The 17,598-nt window shown below is 37.4% G+C and overlaps 1 protein-coding gene across 1 annotated transcript in view; it reads right to left on the reverse strand.

Annotated features, from left to right (window-relative positions):
- SRBD1 (S1 RNA binding domain 1) overlaps positions 1–17,598 on the reverse strand; it is a 184,923-nt gene that overhangs the window by 36,095 nt on the left and 131,230 nt on the right. The window contains exons 16-17 of the mRNA XM_049784339.1: positions 3,572–3,678; positions 1,526–1,702 (exon numbers count right to left, since the gene is read on the reverse strand). Of these exons, the coding sequence (XP_049640296.1) occupies positions 1,526–1,702; positions 3,572–3,678 (284 nt within the window). The remainder of the gene's footprint in view (positions 1–1,525; positions 1,703–3,571; positions 3,679–17,598) is intronic.

The raw sequence follows: 17,598 nt of genomic DNA on the forward strand, positions 1-17,598 counted from the left end.
AAGAATATATATGTGAATGTGTGAAAACTAAAGAGAAGCATGAAATTCGGTTGTGTCTAAGAGTCAGGTCAAAAATCACCTGTCATGTAATAATATTCAGAAAACGTAAATAGAACAACATGCAAATAAAGAGATTTCAAAGCAAAATATCTTAATGAGTAAGCAAGGGTGCATTCTGAATGAAGGTGTGGTTTATCATAAGTCTTTAAGGACTGCATAAGTTAAAAAAATATAAAGCTTTAAAACAGTCTAACCATTCAGTAACGCAGGATTGGTTAAATTATTATTTAGTACAGATTTATCCCTATACACATACATATATATAAACAAAATAACATTAACTGAATAGTAACAGGATAAATGAATACAAAATAAATAAAATAAATAAAGCCAGTTTCAAATATTTGTACATCATCCTTCTGCATGCATTAAAAACCATATATATGATTTATATATAAATATGTATATTATATATATGAGGGCATTCGTATAAATTTATTTTTAGGAAGCAATATGTAAGGAGCTACTTTGAAGTTAGAGATTTACTATATAAAGCCCTTTACTTTAAATTTTATGGTCAAGCTAGAAAGAACATCTCGCACTCTAATGTTCCGCACAATTTCCCCGTATTTTCTTCTGGTACTTTTTTCTATCTTCAAATGAAATCCATCTGGATTTTATTTGGATATAAAGAATGAAGCAAAACTATAGTTTCCCACACATGTACTTTAGTCTTGCCAGTTGTCCTCATTCTATTTATTGAATAATTAATCTAATTTTTTCATTAAAAAATAACCTGGGCCATATCCAGCAGTACAAGACCCACACTGACAATGTTGGGGGTATTGGGGGAAGAATGAGGATTCAAATCTGGGTTGATCACTTTGCCACCTGAGTTATGTTCCTAGCACTTCCCACTAAGTGAAACGTCCTTTTTATCATAAGTTAAACGCTGCCCATGTTTTGGTGTATCTCATACTTAATATCAATTCCTGTACTGAAACCAGTATCTAATAATTTCAGCCTTATAATGCAGTTATCCCGTTCTGTTTTTTCCCCTGATTAGTCTGTTCCAGGATAATGATTCTCTTTCCATAAAACTTTTATATGATTCCAAAGGAAAAAATGTCTTATTTCTTTGCTTTCTTTTGTTCCCAGAACTATAATGTTAGAAATGAAACAGGTGAGGATGAAGTGCGGAAGGCCACAACTGAGGAGAAAAGGTGCGTGAAATCCCCCTTGTCACCAACTGCAGTTAACAGTCCTTCCCGCTGACATAGCTCCAGTCACACTGGCTTAGTTTCATTCTTGAATAACTGAACTGGCTTGTCTATCGTTGCATGAGATCAGGCCCTGGATTTGTTCACTGCTAGATTTCCAGTGACAGCTAAGATTAGACACTGGTCCATTCCCAGCAGGGGAGAGTAGAAAGACATGTACAATTTCTGCCTGCAAGTGAGAGAGGCGACAACAGAAGGCAGACAACAGAATCAAAATTGCCCAAAAGATTGGACTTGAAATTCACCTGCAAAATGTCCGAACATAATCCTGATTGATCCTGATGAAGCCAGCACACTGCTGGAAAGACTTGGGGCCCAGCCCTTTCACTTTCTTCAGAAGCTCCCGGTTGATGAAAGGACCATTCTGTTCTCGCCACTCAATAATACTTTTGGCCCGGTTGGCATTGAGTCCTGCAATATGCCTAAAAAAAAAAAGGTAAATAAGAGGAGTCAAGTGGTCAATATGAAAGGCCTAAAAGAAATTAAAATATTGCTACAGAACATTTACATTATAAAAACAAGTGCATCATAAACATTTGAATCATAAAAAATATGCACTTAATTGATCTACTCAAATGACAATAAAATAAAAGACAAATGGTATATAGTTATCAAAAATGAGGACAAATGAATGTAAAAAAAAAAAAAAGACAAAATTGAGAGTTGTCCAAAAAGTGCCGGCAAATTTTAACAGTAGGAGAAAAAGAATATTTTCCTTTCTTCTCCTTCATACCTTCCCAAGTCAACTAACTTTCCCTTCACTCCTTCCTTTCTTCTCTCCATTCTCTCCCCCTTTCCTTCCTTTTCCCTCCCTTCTCTTCTTCCTCCTCTTCCTCCTCTTCTTTCTCCTCCTCCCCCCCCTCCTCTCCCCTCCTTTCTTCCTACCTCTCTTCCTCCCTTTTCCTTTTCTTCTCTCTTACGATTTTGGAGTCTCATCTGGTGGTGCTCAGATACTATTCCTGGCATAATGCTCAAGGTTGCTCCTGGAGAAGCTAGGGGACCATGAAGTGATTGGGACTAAACCCCAGAGGCCTCCACAGACACACGAAACCGAAGTGTCAGCCCTTTGGACAATCACCCCAGTCCCAACTCTTCACGTTCCTTGATTTTCTGAGTCAATAATAATTCTGCCTGTTCCTGTCTAGCTACAAAGTGAGCAGAAACTGGAGCTACGGTTATGTTGGTCAATCCAATTTTTATTTTTGTTAGCCTCTTCTCATTAATGCCAAGAGGTGAAATATAAAAAACTATCAACGAATGCCACGGTTTGTATAAAAATATAAAAACTATATCATTGATTTCATATATCAAAGATGAAAAACATGAAAACTATATCATTAGGCCGTTTTCTTGGTGTTAATAAAAAGATCACTATTTCAAAGAAACCCAAGCCCATCAGTGAATTCCATATATGGACAAACACAATGTGTAAAAACAAAACAAAACAAAAACAAAGCCTTCAACACATCAGGGGTATTTCTGGCTGTTTTTAAGGTATTTTCTCCAGTTTTAAAGCAAAAGGGTGGGCCCGGAGAGATAGCACAGCGGCGTTTGCCTTGCAAGCAGCCCATCCAGGACCAAAGGTGGTTGGTTCGAATCCCAGTGTCCCATATGGTCTCCCATGCCTGCCAGGAGCTATTTCTGAGCAGACAGCCAGGAGTAACCCCTGAGCAGCGCCGGGTGTGGCCCAAAAACCAAAAACCAAAAAAAAAAAAAAAAAAAGCAAAAAGGTATAAACTTTTCAAGAGGCTCAGAATTTTATGCCATAGTAGCAGATGAAGAACTATGCACACATAAAAATAGAGGAGCTCTTCAATAGCCACAGAAAAAAAAAAAACGACAGTCCATAAGACGAGATGACAGCATAGAGGAGCTATGATCAGTGACTGGAATCAAGATAAAAAATATGGTAACCAGCGTTTCCAATGTCTCTGGTTTTTGCCAGCTTTGTGCATCAAGACTGAGGCAAGGAAGCATCACCACTTTTGCGTGGAAAATGGTGGGAAACAGCTCTTTTCGATGTCAACCTTGTTTAAATTCTATTAGTGACACAAATGCACTCCCTAGTTACCAGATGCTCCTCACTTGAAATTTGTGGTATTAAAATAATCATGGGGACTGTGACAATTCTCCCCTCCCGCCTGACTATTTGAAACGCTGTCTCAAAGTAGCAATGTTCTGTATGGCAAGACTTTACCCGTTTGTCTGCCTGAGCTATATGGGTGAGTCTGAAGTAGACTGCAGGTGAAATTCAGGCATCTGTGACCCTCAGCATCAGCTTCTAGCCTCACCTCAACAGAACTTCTGAGCAGATATTAATATCCACCCCAACAAAGCTGACACATTCTTCGACAACACTGTCCAGGGTCGCCTTGAGTAAGGTCTGGGAGACATCGTGCTGAAAGACAAAGATTGACTATCAATAGAAAGGAAGGACTTGTGGCTCTCGGTTATCCTGTCACTCTGTCCACATAACTGGGAGCTTGCTGAGATACAATTAATTTCTTTCCCTTAGATATACTGCTAGCAGATATAATTGAGTTAAACTCAAGTCAGCTGTATTTCCGTATTCTCTAAATTATTAAATATAAGCAATCTACATAGGTGTGGTCTTCCTAAATGTTTGTTAGTGTTCAACTCTGCTGAATAACTTTTTTTAGTTATTCAAGAAATACTCAAGTTTTCCAAACAGTATTGTAACTTATACTATCAGGAGTCCTAGTAATGTGTAATTCTGAAAGGAGCTAATCCTTCATGGTTTCTGAGGTTGGCTTTCAAGTTTGTGGTGCTTATTCTGTTAACTTTCCTGGCAGTCCTATCTGAAAATAATCAACTGAAGAGATTTGAGGACTTTAGAGAAATTAAGGACAGTTTTAGAGAAAACTCTTTTTTTTGGCCTTTAAAATTCTTGAACGTTTGATTATCCAGAGATTTACCGAATGAAACAGTCAAGATCCCACAATTAACCTCAAGTTCAAGCACAAACTACACCATGATTTATCATGGGAACAACAACTATAGTTTTTACAACCACTAATTGTACAAAGCATTTTATGCCTTATTTTTAGAGATGTTAGATGTGAGAAAACATGAATCTCAAAATTCATAAACTGCAGTATTTGTTGTCTAACAAGTCAGATTAATATAGTAGTCCATCATGTAAAGGATATCATTCAAATTCTAAAATTAAAGATACTCTAGTTGCTCTCCCCAGATATTGAAACTGGGTATCAGCATCTTCTTCATATAGCTCAAGAATAAAGAAGACTGATAACTGCACACTCTTTAGGAACACACTATAGGAAATACTGGGTCCAGAATGTGATTTCATTATCACTTAATACTATTAGAATTTTTTTTTCTTATTCCAGGAGACTAATGGATATAGGAGTGCTTTTTTTGGGGGGGACCACAGCCAGTGATACTCAGGGGTTACTCCTGGCACTCAGAAATTGCTCCTGGCTCCTCAGATGCCGAGGGATCGAGCCTCGGTCTGCCCTGGCTCAGCTGCATGCTGAGCAAATGCCCTACAGCTGCACCATCACTCCGGCCCCAAGGAGTGCTTTTATTTTAGATAACCTCAGTATGTAATCATTGGACTACAGCTGACAAAAATATAAATGTAAAACTGGAGAGATGGTACAGTCAAGGTACTTGCTTTGCACACGACCAACTCCAATTAAGCCGAGACCTACTGATTTCCCCAAAAAGAAGCAGGAAGAAGCAATGAGCATTGCCGGGTGTAGTTCAAGCCTCCCCCTCTTCACCCAAAACACAAATGTAATTAACAACAAATACATAATAAAGGTTATAAAAGAAAAACAACAGAAGACAGTATTGAAAAATTTTATTATGCTTGGGCCATAGCTTTATTTATTTCTCTATTTCCTTATTTGTTTGCTTTTGTCCTAATAGAGAAGAAGCAATAAGATAAAAAGGGACTTTAAGAAAAACTGAGGGCCCGGAGAGATAGCACAGCGGCATTTGCCTTGCAAACCGCCGATCCAGGACCAAAGGTGGTTGGTTCGAATCTCGGTGTCCCATATGGTCCCCCGTGCCTGCCAGGAGCTATTTCTGAGCAGACAGCCAGGAGTAACCCCTGAGCACCACCGGGTGTGACCCAAAAACAAAAACAAAAAAAAAAGAAAAACTGAAATGACTGGAGAGAAATGACTAAAAATAAGCCCAATGATAAGAACAAACAAAAATCCAGGGAAAGACAATAAAGAAATAGGAAAAAGCTATGATTAGATACTTGGAAGCTACAAGAAGAAATGCTACTCCAAATAGTCATACTTGCCAAGCATACGCCAGATATCAGGGACATCAAAATGAACAGTAAAGCCGTGGAAGCCAATCCTGATGACCCACCTAACCTCAAGCTTCCAACCCTTTCTCCTTCCAAAGAGAAGTTTGCTGTGTTTCATATACCAACAATACCTCTGTAAGGCCATATGCTTTGGGGAAGTTGGCTCCACCTTTAGCAAATGATAATGAGTAGTTAAAAATCAGTTTTCAAACTGAGAATTATGACCAAGTAGAGGGTCATAAAGTTAATTCACTTCATTTATAGAGCTGAACAGTACAGTATGCCTTGCCCATACAATTTCCTAAACCAATGCCTCCAAACATCTAACTTAGCATAAAAGACAAACAGTAATACATCCCATTGGATCACACCTATCTTTGCCCCGTGTGTGGTCAATTGAGAGGTTTGGGCGAAAATAATCCTGGCTAGTAAAGACGATAAAAGAAAACTGAAATAACCTATGCCTGTCACCAGCATAAAAGCATCAATAAAGACATGCTGGGCACAGGCATGTGCGAAAGTGTAGCGGGTTAGGTGTTTGCTTGCCTTGCACACAGCCAACACAGGTTCAACACATGGCACTGCATAACCCTCAAGCAGCGCCAGTAATAATCCCTGAACACAGAGCCAGCAGTAAGCCCCTGAGCACTGCAAGGTGTGATCCCTGTCCCTCAAATACTGGCCATGACACACAACAGTGAATCCAGTCTGTATGGTCACATGAAGGGAACACAGAAATTGGCTGTGGACATGCTTTGCTCAGATAGCCATTTGGAAGATGATGATACACTACTGACTGATAGTGAAGTTAAAAAGTAATTTTATTTAGTTATGAAGCAGAGTGATGTACTGGTAAAGTACTGATCTTGACTTTCAACCAGTTTGGTTAGACATTTTCAATGTATTTTTTTTTCTGAAGGGACATTCGTATTATATTTTCCAATGTTATATAAACAATTACAGTATTTTCATGGACTAAGTAGAAATTGTCCTTAACATGAATTCTTATAGAAGCAAGCTCAACAGTCAAATCTGGAGTTACTGATGCAATTGGAAGGAAATCTTGATGTCAACTGGCAACCCTGGCTTGGTCTGAGTCACATTTTAAATGACAAAACAAAACAAAACAAAACAGGCTTTGAGAATAAGCTAAGTCACTGAGGACGCTAGGTGGCAGGCAGGGAAAGCCCTTGCAATCCTGAATTACTCACTCTTCCTCTGACTTTCGTGTAATACAATGAACATATTAATAGAAGAATAATAAATTTTTTTTGGTATTCAAGCTACTTGGAATTGAAGTTTTCCTAACTGCTGTGGTCATTTTACTTAGGGAAGCCGGGGACAACAAGAAAATGAGCAAGATGTCCAGATCAGCAACTTGGGAGAGTCAAGCATTATTCTAAGACTTTGTAATATTGTCTTATTTAATTCTAACAATTCTAGAATATGTGTATAACATTTCATGCAACATCTTCATGTAAGAATGTATCCTGAGGAAATCATAGACACGTTAAAAATGTGTGTATGTGTGTGACCGTGCACTCGTAATAGAAAACTTAATAAGGGGCCGGGAAGGTGGCGCTAGAGGTAAGGTGTCTGCCTTACAAGCGCGCCAAGGAACGGACCGACCGCGGTTCGATCCCCCGGCGTCCCATATGGTCCCCCCAAGCCAGGGGCGATTTCTGAGCACATAGCCAGGAGTAACCCCTGAGAGTCAAACGGGTGTGGCCCAAAAAAAACCAAAAAAAAAACAAAAAAAAAACAAAAAAAAAAGAAAACTTAATAAAGAGATTAGAGGATGGACTGATAACAAATAAAGTACAGAGCAGGCACAAAGTGAACTGTGACCAGTTTATAAAAAAGTATCAAAGAACAACTGTTTGACAAAAACACACTGAGTTCAAATATTTTTAGAGTTCTGCAAGTGCTGCTGTCATGGTTAGTCCTGAAATGGGAGATTCCATCGCCCCCCAACTTTCTTCCTAGAAAAGATCCAAAGAATGAACACTAAGAGCAAAAATCATATAGGTTTTAAGGAGGGGACATGGAACAAAGTTCTCATTGTCTCTGTAATCATGTCTACACCATAGGAGAAGTATGGATTCTATCATTGTGGAAATGTTTTCTAAGCAACTATTCTGCATTGGGCACCGTGCTAGTTGGGTGTTGAAAGTACAGGAAGAGGCCATGGACCTTACATCTTCAAGAAGCTCAGTTTACATTTGCAAAAAGTGGAGATATGACGTATCAGTCGCAGGTGGTCTTACCAGGCCAGAGGATCCCAGAACAGATGGCTAATTGCCAAGATCTTTATTATTTTTTAACATTCAGAAAGACTAATATTGATTTATTGAACTTACAATAAAAATGATCAGTCACAATGTTACTGCACAGAAATTTAACTCATAAGTCAAATAACACAAAATAGAAAAATTTGCCCTTCGATGGGAAGTTTGCTGTTACTATATAAAGGTTATGAATGCTACTATATGCATCTTTTAAAAGAAATATTTTATTTTTAATAAAATAAGTTATTTAACTGAATCACTATGAGATATAGAGTTATGAAGTTGTTCATGATTGTATTTCAGGCATACAATGTCCAACAGCAGGGCACATTTCCGACCACCAATGTCCTTTGACAGCAGAAACAGGAGTTGTTCACCTTAAGAGGCACCAAACACTGAATTTTTGGACAAGTCATTTGGATGACATAATCACACAACTTTGAATTTAAGGAGGTACTGCTTTGGCATTACTTTTTCTTTTTTACCTAAAATATCTGAGATTTTAAAAAGAAACATAAACAACCATTTATGCTCTAGTCAGCTTTTTCTTTCTCTTTTCTTTTTGAGGCTAGAATCCACATTTTTATTATGATCATACCACAAACTTCTGAAGAATTGCAGATCCAAACCCCTCTTTTTTTTGTCTTGAAGCACTAAAATTATCTCACAATTGTTTTTATAAAATTCTTCCAGATGAAACATTTTCTATGCACCAGAAGCTTCCTGCAACAACAAAATTTCACTTTGCATATTCCGTCTAAACTTTTATTCCTAAGTGACTTTCTGATGTAATACTCTTGATATTTTCTTTAACAATTATCACTCAATCGTGTCCTTTCCTGTCTCTTACTATTGCCAAAACAGAAAATGCAGTTAGAAATGAAGATGCAAAAGAAAAAACAAAAAGTCTAGCTGATCCCAAATAAAGTGAGTTTATTTCCTCACCTGGCATTTACTTTTCACTGACTGGCATGTGACACTTTGAAAGAGTCCAACAGTATGTTGTGGAATGACCCATGAAAGACAGAACTGACAGACGAATGGAAAACATTTGAGAAAACAGCATGTGCCTGCTTTTAATCGCTGCTCTCTTCCTACATTTTCCTTCTTTCAGAAGATAGTAAGTGCTATAGAGATCCTGCCTTTGACCTTTCAAAAACCTAGTTGTTTTTAGCTTTACTAGACTCCAGTTAGTAAAATGTAAGTGGACAAAACATTGGGAAAAAAACACTTGAGAAAGGTTTCTCTAGAAGTCTACTCTTAAAAAAAGTACTTTTTAAACCATAAGCAGACCATAACCATAAGCATTGTTTATGTCTAGTTTAGACATAAACAAATACATTGTCCCTTTGGAGCATTGGGTAGAAGATGGCAAAGGCTATAGCTCTCAGCATTGGACGAATTTTTCCCAGATCTGGAAACAGTTGAATGTACAGCCACTGGTCAGACACAAAGACAGCCTAGAGGAAGAAATGCTCAGTAAATCCCTTTCTGATCATGTATATGGAAAGTCAGCCATAGCCTCCTTTATTGGTGAGTCAGTATTTATGCACTTAGTTTGCATTAACTCAAGACTATTGAATATAAATCAGTTTGTTCAAGCTGATCTGACAGGAAGATTCTGGGACACCGGAAGGTCTTCTTTGTTGTGCATGAGGCAAGTGGAACGAATTTTTAAATCCACCCTTCCACTCAGGGCCTTCATGGCCTCTCAACGCATGAATATTCTGAGGCCTCAAGGGGTACCACAGAGGCTGGATTTGGTCTTCCTCCTAGGGGTAGTTCCAGAGCTCTGAGTGATTTCTGAATCTTGGGGAATTTGAGGGCAACAATGCACATTCTAATCCCCACTCACAGGACTCAGCTCTCTCTCGTGGGGTAATTGCTCTCAAAAGTACTTTCACTACTGAAAAAAAATGGTTTTCAGAGTTGGAACAATTGGTAGATGCCAAAGGCAGAGCAGACTCTGTGTAAAGAAAGAGCAGTGTCCATGAGATAGCCACAATCATTACTGATTATGGGCGGGGAAGTGGCATAAAGTCCCTCTGAGCTGGAGAAGCAGAGACTGGTCTTCAGTACCACGGAATCGACTGGAATGGCAGGTTCTTTCTTGCAGTGATGGGGAATCAAACCTCGATATCACACATGCCAAAAAGTGCTCTGTGACTGAGTGACATCCTTGCCCATCAAGTGAGTGGGATTTTAGGAGTTCTGCTCTTCACAGTCAGTTTCAGTCTCTCTCTGTCTCTCAGTCTTTTTTTCTCTCAACTTAGGAAATTCATGAGGCTCAAGTGCTTAGTGAAATACAACTCAGCTGCATTTCTCTAGAATAATAGCACAAGTCTCTGCAAGATTACCACCACCAATGCTCCCTGGGGATTTGGAGTGAACCAGATTTTCCTGACACTGTACAAAGCTCAGGGATACATACAGGAGGTCTATCTAGCGACAACAGAAGTCTCTGATTACACAGATACTCACAGGAAAGACACAAAGACCAGGTCTTTGAAGAGCAACTATTCTTTCTACTCTTCAGTAGGAGCTACCATACAACCATCCTAACAACATTTACAGAATAAATGGTTCAGATGGGTTTAGCAAACTTAAGTCAGAAATTATATCATTACATTTCATCAATTCTCTAAAATCTCTTCTAGGAATTAAAATTGTTCTAATTCAAAATTGCTAAAGTTTAGAACCAAGATGCTCTTCAGAGATGTATGAATAAATAAACAAATGGTGGTACATTCAGGCATTCAGGCAATTAAATATTAGGGAATAAAAAGAAATGCACCATCAAGCCATTGAAAGATGTCAAAAGAACCTTAAGAGCTATGTAATAGGAATCAAGGTGAAAAGGTTGGATATTGCATGATTCCAATTCTCACATTTCTATAAGGTAAACTTATAGAAACAATAAAAATACATACTGGCAAGAGGCAACATGGAAGTTTAATCTTTCAATTTTTTTCGTTTGTTCAAAACCTCAAGGCTTTACTAAAATAAAGTTTTAAAGAAGCTTTAAGGTTCTAATAATAAAAAATAATAAAGACAATAATAATTGTTCAAGGTTTAGTCTAATCTGACAATCAATGAACTAACTATCATAACAAAATTCAACTAGTAGATGAAAAAAATTGTATTTTCAATGATGTAACATTCAGAATGCTCACTATACAAAGACATCCGGAGGAAAACTAAGAGCAGTTTTAGATAGAGAGGGACTGAGTAACACCGGGTCAACTAAAATCCAGATTTACAGTGATCCAGGTTTTGAAGACCATAGATGCAAAACTTCAGCAACTCCAAGATTTCAAGGAAAATACAATTTTCAAAGATGAACTGGAAAACAGCAGCAGAGTAATGAACACAATAATAACTAAAAGAAAAATCTAGATCTGAGAATATAGTATATGAAATGAAAAATTGATCAGCTGGGTTTCACCATCTGGGCATAGAACAGAAATTATCTTGTGTGAAGACGAGAGATAAAGTGGGAAAAGAAACAAGAGCCTACCAAGACATGAGATGATATGTATATATCAAAACATGTAATCAGAAAAGAGAATAAGGAAAATAGATATTCAAAGAACTAATGACCAAGATTTAACAAATACTTTGAGGAAAAAAAATAGATCTAAGAAGCTCAGTGAACCCCAGGAATAATGGGCAAAACACCAATTCTAGTAATATCGTCACAGTCAAATTTTTAGAAAACAAAGTTATGAAAGCAGACAAAGAGAAAGCACACATTTCACGTGGTGGAAGAACTATGAGACATGACTGATTTATCAGAAAGAATTTATAGAGGCCAGGAGGCAATGAAATGACTTCCTTAAAGTTAAAAATAAAATAAAACCTCCAAATCCCAACAACTCCCAAATTCTAATCTCTCAAGGATGAAGGAAAAATAAAAGACATTTTCATTTAAATGAGAACTCATAGCTAGCAGACCTGTAATACAAAAAAATGTTAAAGAGAATTTTTCAGGCAAAAGAAAATGGATACCAGATGGAAGGTAGACAATTGTCCGTGTGTTCACTCAGATTTTACTTAGAGGCCATAGGACCATTTAAATCAAATATCATAGCCCTATACTTTAGGATGTATATATGTATATGAATATATATACACACCCATGTACACATATATGAGAGCAATTACTCAAAAGAATGAAGGGTGGTGAGGTGGTGTCATGTTAATTTTAAGTAAACTGCCAAGGAGCTAAACTATACATTATGTTTCTTACAGTAGTAATAACTTAGAGCAAATCCAAATCCTAATTAGTATAGGTGAAAAGTCAATGGCAGAACTAAAACAAAGACCAAATTGTAAACCTTAATTCAACCATCTAAATATTTACATTAAATAATAAAGAAGTAAAAAGATACTTTACTTAAAAGACATAGATTGTTAATTAAGCAATTAAACTAGGACAGGGCAGATAGTACTTGCACCTTGTATGTAACTGACCTTGGGTGTCTGACACCACATAACCCTTAAGCATGGCCAGTGCAGGCCTGAAGGGACCTCGGATACCACCAAGTGGCCTGAAAAATACCCTGCACATCGAGAGCCTTCATCCTTGAACATGATCATGATAGATCATAGCACCAATTATTATAAACACAGCATCCTTGAACACTTGCACTTAACTGCTCTCCCAGTGGGTCACAAATGACCAGGAAGGCCCCTGGGACTGCAGAGCATCACCTGGGAGCCCTTCCTTGCACTGGAAGACAGAATTATATGCTACTTGGAAGAGATATTCAATCTAAAAGAAATAGGAGGGAGGTAGGACAGAAAAAGATACATGATGCAGACATAATACCAGATGCCCTCCCTCTAGGATTCAGATATCACGATCATTACCAGAGAAAATATTATCAAACAACAGCTTCAAAACCACTTGTAGCAATATATGCTTTCCCAAGGGAGAATTTAATAACATGTACCCCCCACTTTATATATTAATGCTCATTACCAGTCATAAAACCTGAAAACTTCCCATTAATAGGAAAAAGAATTTTACATGGTGATATGCTCATAGAATGGAATAAAATTCTTTACTCAAAAATAAGAAATAATGAATAATATGCAAAAATGGGGATGAATCTCACATACATTGGGCTGACAAAATGAGCCTGGGCATAGTGGAATATGCAGTGCATAGAAATATTCACTCACAGAAAAGTTTAGAACAGACTAAATGAATGTGTGATAGCGAAAAAAATCACAACAGTGTTTATAAGTACAAAAGGGCAAGGGAGAACTTTCTGGGATTCTAGAGATGTCCCATTTAGGTAAGTAATGGCTCTATATATGAATCAATTGGCTTCTGTAGCTACATTATACCTAAGAAGAAGGGGAGAAAAAGAGGAAAGGGGAAGGAAAGATATAAATGAGATTCTAGCCTCGGCTTCTAAACTAGCAGACCAGATAATTACTTGAAAATGAATGGTGAAGTTGTCAGCTATAATTTTCTCCTAGATTAATAGCTCTTGAGGAGGTGGGCAGTGTACAAATCACTCCTTGTTTTTTTACTTTAATATTTGATAGTATATGTTCTTTCCAGATGTCTCATCTTCTACCACTAAACATTAATTTCCCCTGTATACAGTAATGTTCAAAGCAAGATGATTTTTTTTCAGTCTCGTTTCCACTGACCACATGGGAACTTAATTGAAAAAAAAGTCAGATGGCACAAACTAGCTCATTAGCTGTTGGCTGGCTTTCATAATCATGAACATCAGATTCTAATCCTATTTCTTAAAGTTTTCCATGGTGATTATACTTCTTCATGAATCGCTAAAGAAACTAAAACATAAGCCTTTTATGGTGCTGTTACAATAGTGCTGAACTAAAATTTGAATCTTGTCAAATTTCCCTTGTCTTCTAGTAGGTGCTCTTATGACCCCTAGTGCATACAGGCTGATACAATGGAGGAAAGTTCTGGGCTAATAAAGGTTTATAAATCCTAAATGCATGCCACTTAACACATGGACACTGGTCCACACTGATCTGTGCCATGTATAGCCACGTACAAGGGTGGGACTAAAACATAGCCCCGGTTTATGACATGTGTACACACAAATGTCGATTCACTGAACAGCTGTATTTGACACAGGATCTGATATCGCCACCATGACTCTATTTTTAGGGCTTTATAATTTGTCATAGATATGAACTTTTAAAAATGTGGAGAATAAAGAATTAGTCTTAAGAAAGAATCTTCCCTTTTAATAATGTGTAGAAAATCTGATCTGAAACGGTTAACTGTGGGGTGTGTGTGTGTGTCTGAGAGAAGGAGAAAGAGAAAGAGAAAAGAAACAGAAATTTTGAGTCTAAGTTTTTTGCATTACTAATGCAGAATAATTTCTTTTAAAGGTGGTTTCCTATCCAATTGTGGAAACTAGATTCCCTATGTTTTCTCTAAGAAGTCTGAAAGACACAATTTCTCTACCCAAATCATTTAGCCCATGAATATTATAGATAACCCATTTTTTCACAATTAGATCTGATATGGCTGCTAAAGGATCCATATCAACATATTTCCATGAATTAGAAAATACAGAAAAGTGAGGTTCCCTTCCATTTGCATATCCCTGTTCCCACATGAGTGTGTCCATGGAGGGCCCTAGAGCTCCAAGACAGGAAGTGATTGCTCCTACACAGCAGGTTCATGTGCAGCTGGGAGAGGACTGAGTCTTACAACTCTGTTCCCCATTGGTGGTTCCTAAAATTTCCATTTCCTTTTATCTCCACTGTTCTTATATCACTTGCCATACCTGGTAGGTATTCGAACTTCTTTGAGAATTAAGACTTCTAAGACCCCTGGTTTGATGGAGCTCTCCATGTTTTTCAGACTGTTTCAACATTGCTCTATATTCCTAGTTCCTAGCACTAGTATTTGTTTTCTTAGTACCTGGGCTATATTATAGAAATTAAAACCATTGGATAAAATAAGGAACAAGAGGGAGGTGGGTGTCAAAATTCTGGGGCCTTGCTTTGAGATTCTTGTTAAAACTGCAAATTTGGCTTTAGAAAGAGTCAGCCTCAAATAAAAGAAGATGCTTAAAAGTACGACGCTCTCTAAGTTTGTATTTTAGAAATAAATTTTATAGCATATCCACATCCTCAGCAGGCGCTACAGGTGTTGTGTTTGAGTTGACTATGAAGAAACTTTCAGTCCACACACATACCCAAGGAAAGAATCCCAGGGCATAAGAACTAAGTAACATGGTCTTTATGGTATCAACTGCAAGATACAGAGCACAAATCATTTTTCCTGAATGAATAATGAATAATAATAATGAATAATTCCTCAAATTTCCAAGGAGGAAAATGTAAATCCAAGCTTAGATTTGTCTGTTTCTTTAAAATGAATCTGGGTTTTATATATTCCTTCTGAGAAGACTGGGAATTTAACCACACCCACAAATGCAGATTGTATTCAAATTGGATTAGCTCCATTGACTCACTCTTCTCAAACAAGATATAAACCAAGCTGTGAAAGGTCATGGGTACAGCAGCCACACAACAGAAAGCTGGCCATCTCAAGAGGGCAGGTCAAGCCCCTGCCCTGCCAAAGCCATGCCTGCTGCATCCACCACCCACAACTGCCATTTCCCTATGGCCCTGCCTCATCACCTCTCTATGATTCTCTTCAGGGACACCAATCTGACCGAACTTCAGGTATACCAATATTAGGGCTGATATCACCAGGGTTTTGGGAGTAAGTGTGGGCACACTTCCCCCATATCTTCTTTCTTCCAGAAGCCTGATAGCTGAGAACATGCCGTCAAAAGCCACAGTATAGGTAAAGTTCTTTGAATTTCTGGACAACTGGACCTCACTTGTCTGACAAATATATATATACATATATATTTGTCCCTATAGGAAAACACCACTTTAACAAAATGGACAGGTAAGACAAAGAGCTTACTAAACTTGCTCCCACTGTATTAATAACTTCATTGGAAATATAGTAATTTTCACAACTGTGCTTGCTACTGTATTTTTTTAAAAATAATTTTTATTGTGACCAAAGTGAATTAAAAATCTTTCACAGTAATATTTAAGGTACATAGTGACAATGAATCAGGGACATTCTCACCACCAGTGTTGTTCTCCTTCCACCCCTGTTCCGAGCATGCATCCCCTATCTCCCTCACTTGATCCCAGACTGCTAATGTAACTGGTCCCCTCTGTGTATAGCTTGTTGTAGATTGGGTATCGATTCTGCTGTCATTGACTCTGGGTTTGCGTTTGGGTTTGAGCTTGATCATTTTTTATTTCCACTCAATGTTCATACAACTGTTTGGTCCTGGTAACCTCCATTCCTCCCCCTCCCCCCCCCCCAATTCATGAGGCAGAACAAGTTAGGTGGTTCTGTTGGGGAAAAAAACCTGGGAGGATTCTGTCTAGAGGTTATAAATATCAATTTTAAGAAAAGGGAAAAAAGAAAAACAAAACAGAAAACAAACAAAAAAACCCAGCAACTACAGAAAAAAGCACCCAGATACTAAAAAACAACCACCACCACATATAATAACCACAAAAAGGAAAGAAAAGAAAAAAAGAAAAAATATAGAAAGGAGAAGTAAAAGGATAAAAAATAAATAAGAAAAAGAAAGAAAAAAAAAAGGAAGGAGGGTTGGTGTGGTTTAAGCTTCTTTATTTTGCATAGGCACAGTAATCCTTCTTTTCTTTTTTTTTTAGCTTTTTTAAATTAATTTTTCTTTCTATTCTTTTTTAAATTTTACTTAGTTATCTGGAAGCAAATGTATTATGATAAACTATGTCAACTGTAATGGTTTTTCTTTAAATAAAGTAAAAAAACTGAAGCAGGATTTTAAGTGAGAAACATCTTATTTCCAATTTACAGAAAAGTCTTTCTGTTCTGAGAAATGGGAAGAAAAAGCAAGCTAGCACCCTTCTTAGGCGCCTTCTTCTATAATTAATGTCTTAACAAAATACTCCTTCTTGTTGATGCAAAAATGTCTTTGATTTGTAAGAATAGGTTTTCTGATACTTGACAGTGACTTTGAACAGAAAACTTCAGAGGCATTCAAAGTCCGTCATTCAAATGGAAACAGTAAACTACATTCTCCTTGAAAGTCACTGACCCAGGCTACACGTATGGCAACTGAAACTTTTTTACTTAATACCATGACAGAGATGCTCTGGGATCCCTGTGATACCCACCTCCTAGAGTTTATTCACTCAAGAATAATGCTCTCGTCATGAACGTCAGTACCTGTAATTTGCTTCTCATATTCAAATACGGCTGAGGTGACTAGGAGTAAGCAGTCATACTGAAGGAGCCCAAGTGACAGGAAACAATGGGTGCATACAGCAAAAATACAAAGCTCCAGTCATGAAGCCAAATAAATAAATAAATAAATAAATAAATAAATAAATAAATTCTGCCAACATAAATCTTGATAGTGCCTTCAGAGGCAGGTCCAAAGTGAATGTCCTAATGTTTTAAGACTTAATTCACCTAATCAATAAATGCTATAAATACTTGCTGAGTAAATGCTTCATATAGGAAGCATAAATAATTAAGGAATATAACAGGAAACAGGCATATAATTAAATAAAAATGATAAGTTATCACCAATGGTACCAAGGAAACAATATTGTCCAAGAGGTTGCAAGCAGGTTCTTGGGAAACAATTTTACAATCCAAACTTCATTTTGACCTCCAATCCTTTAA

The sequence above is a fragment of the Suncus etruscus genome, chromosome 12 (assembly GCF_024139225.1).
Source record: "Suncus etruscus isolate mSunEtr1 chromosome 12, mSunEtr1.pri.cur, whole genome shotgun sequence".
In the NCBI taxonomy this organism is placed as follows: Eukaryota; Metazoa; Chordata; class Mammalia; order Eulipotyphla; family Soricidae; genus Suncus; species Suncus etruscus.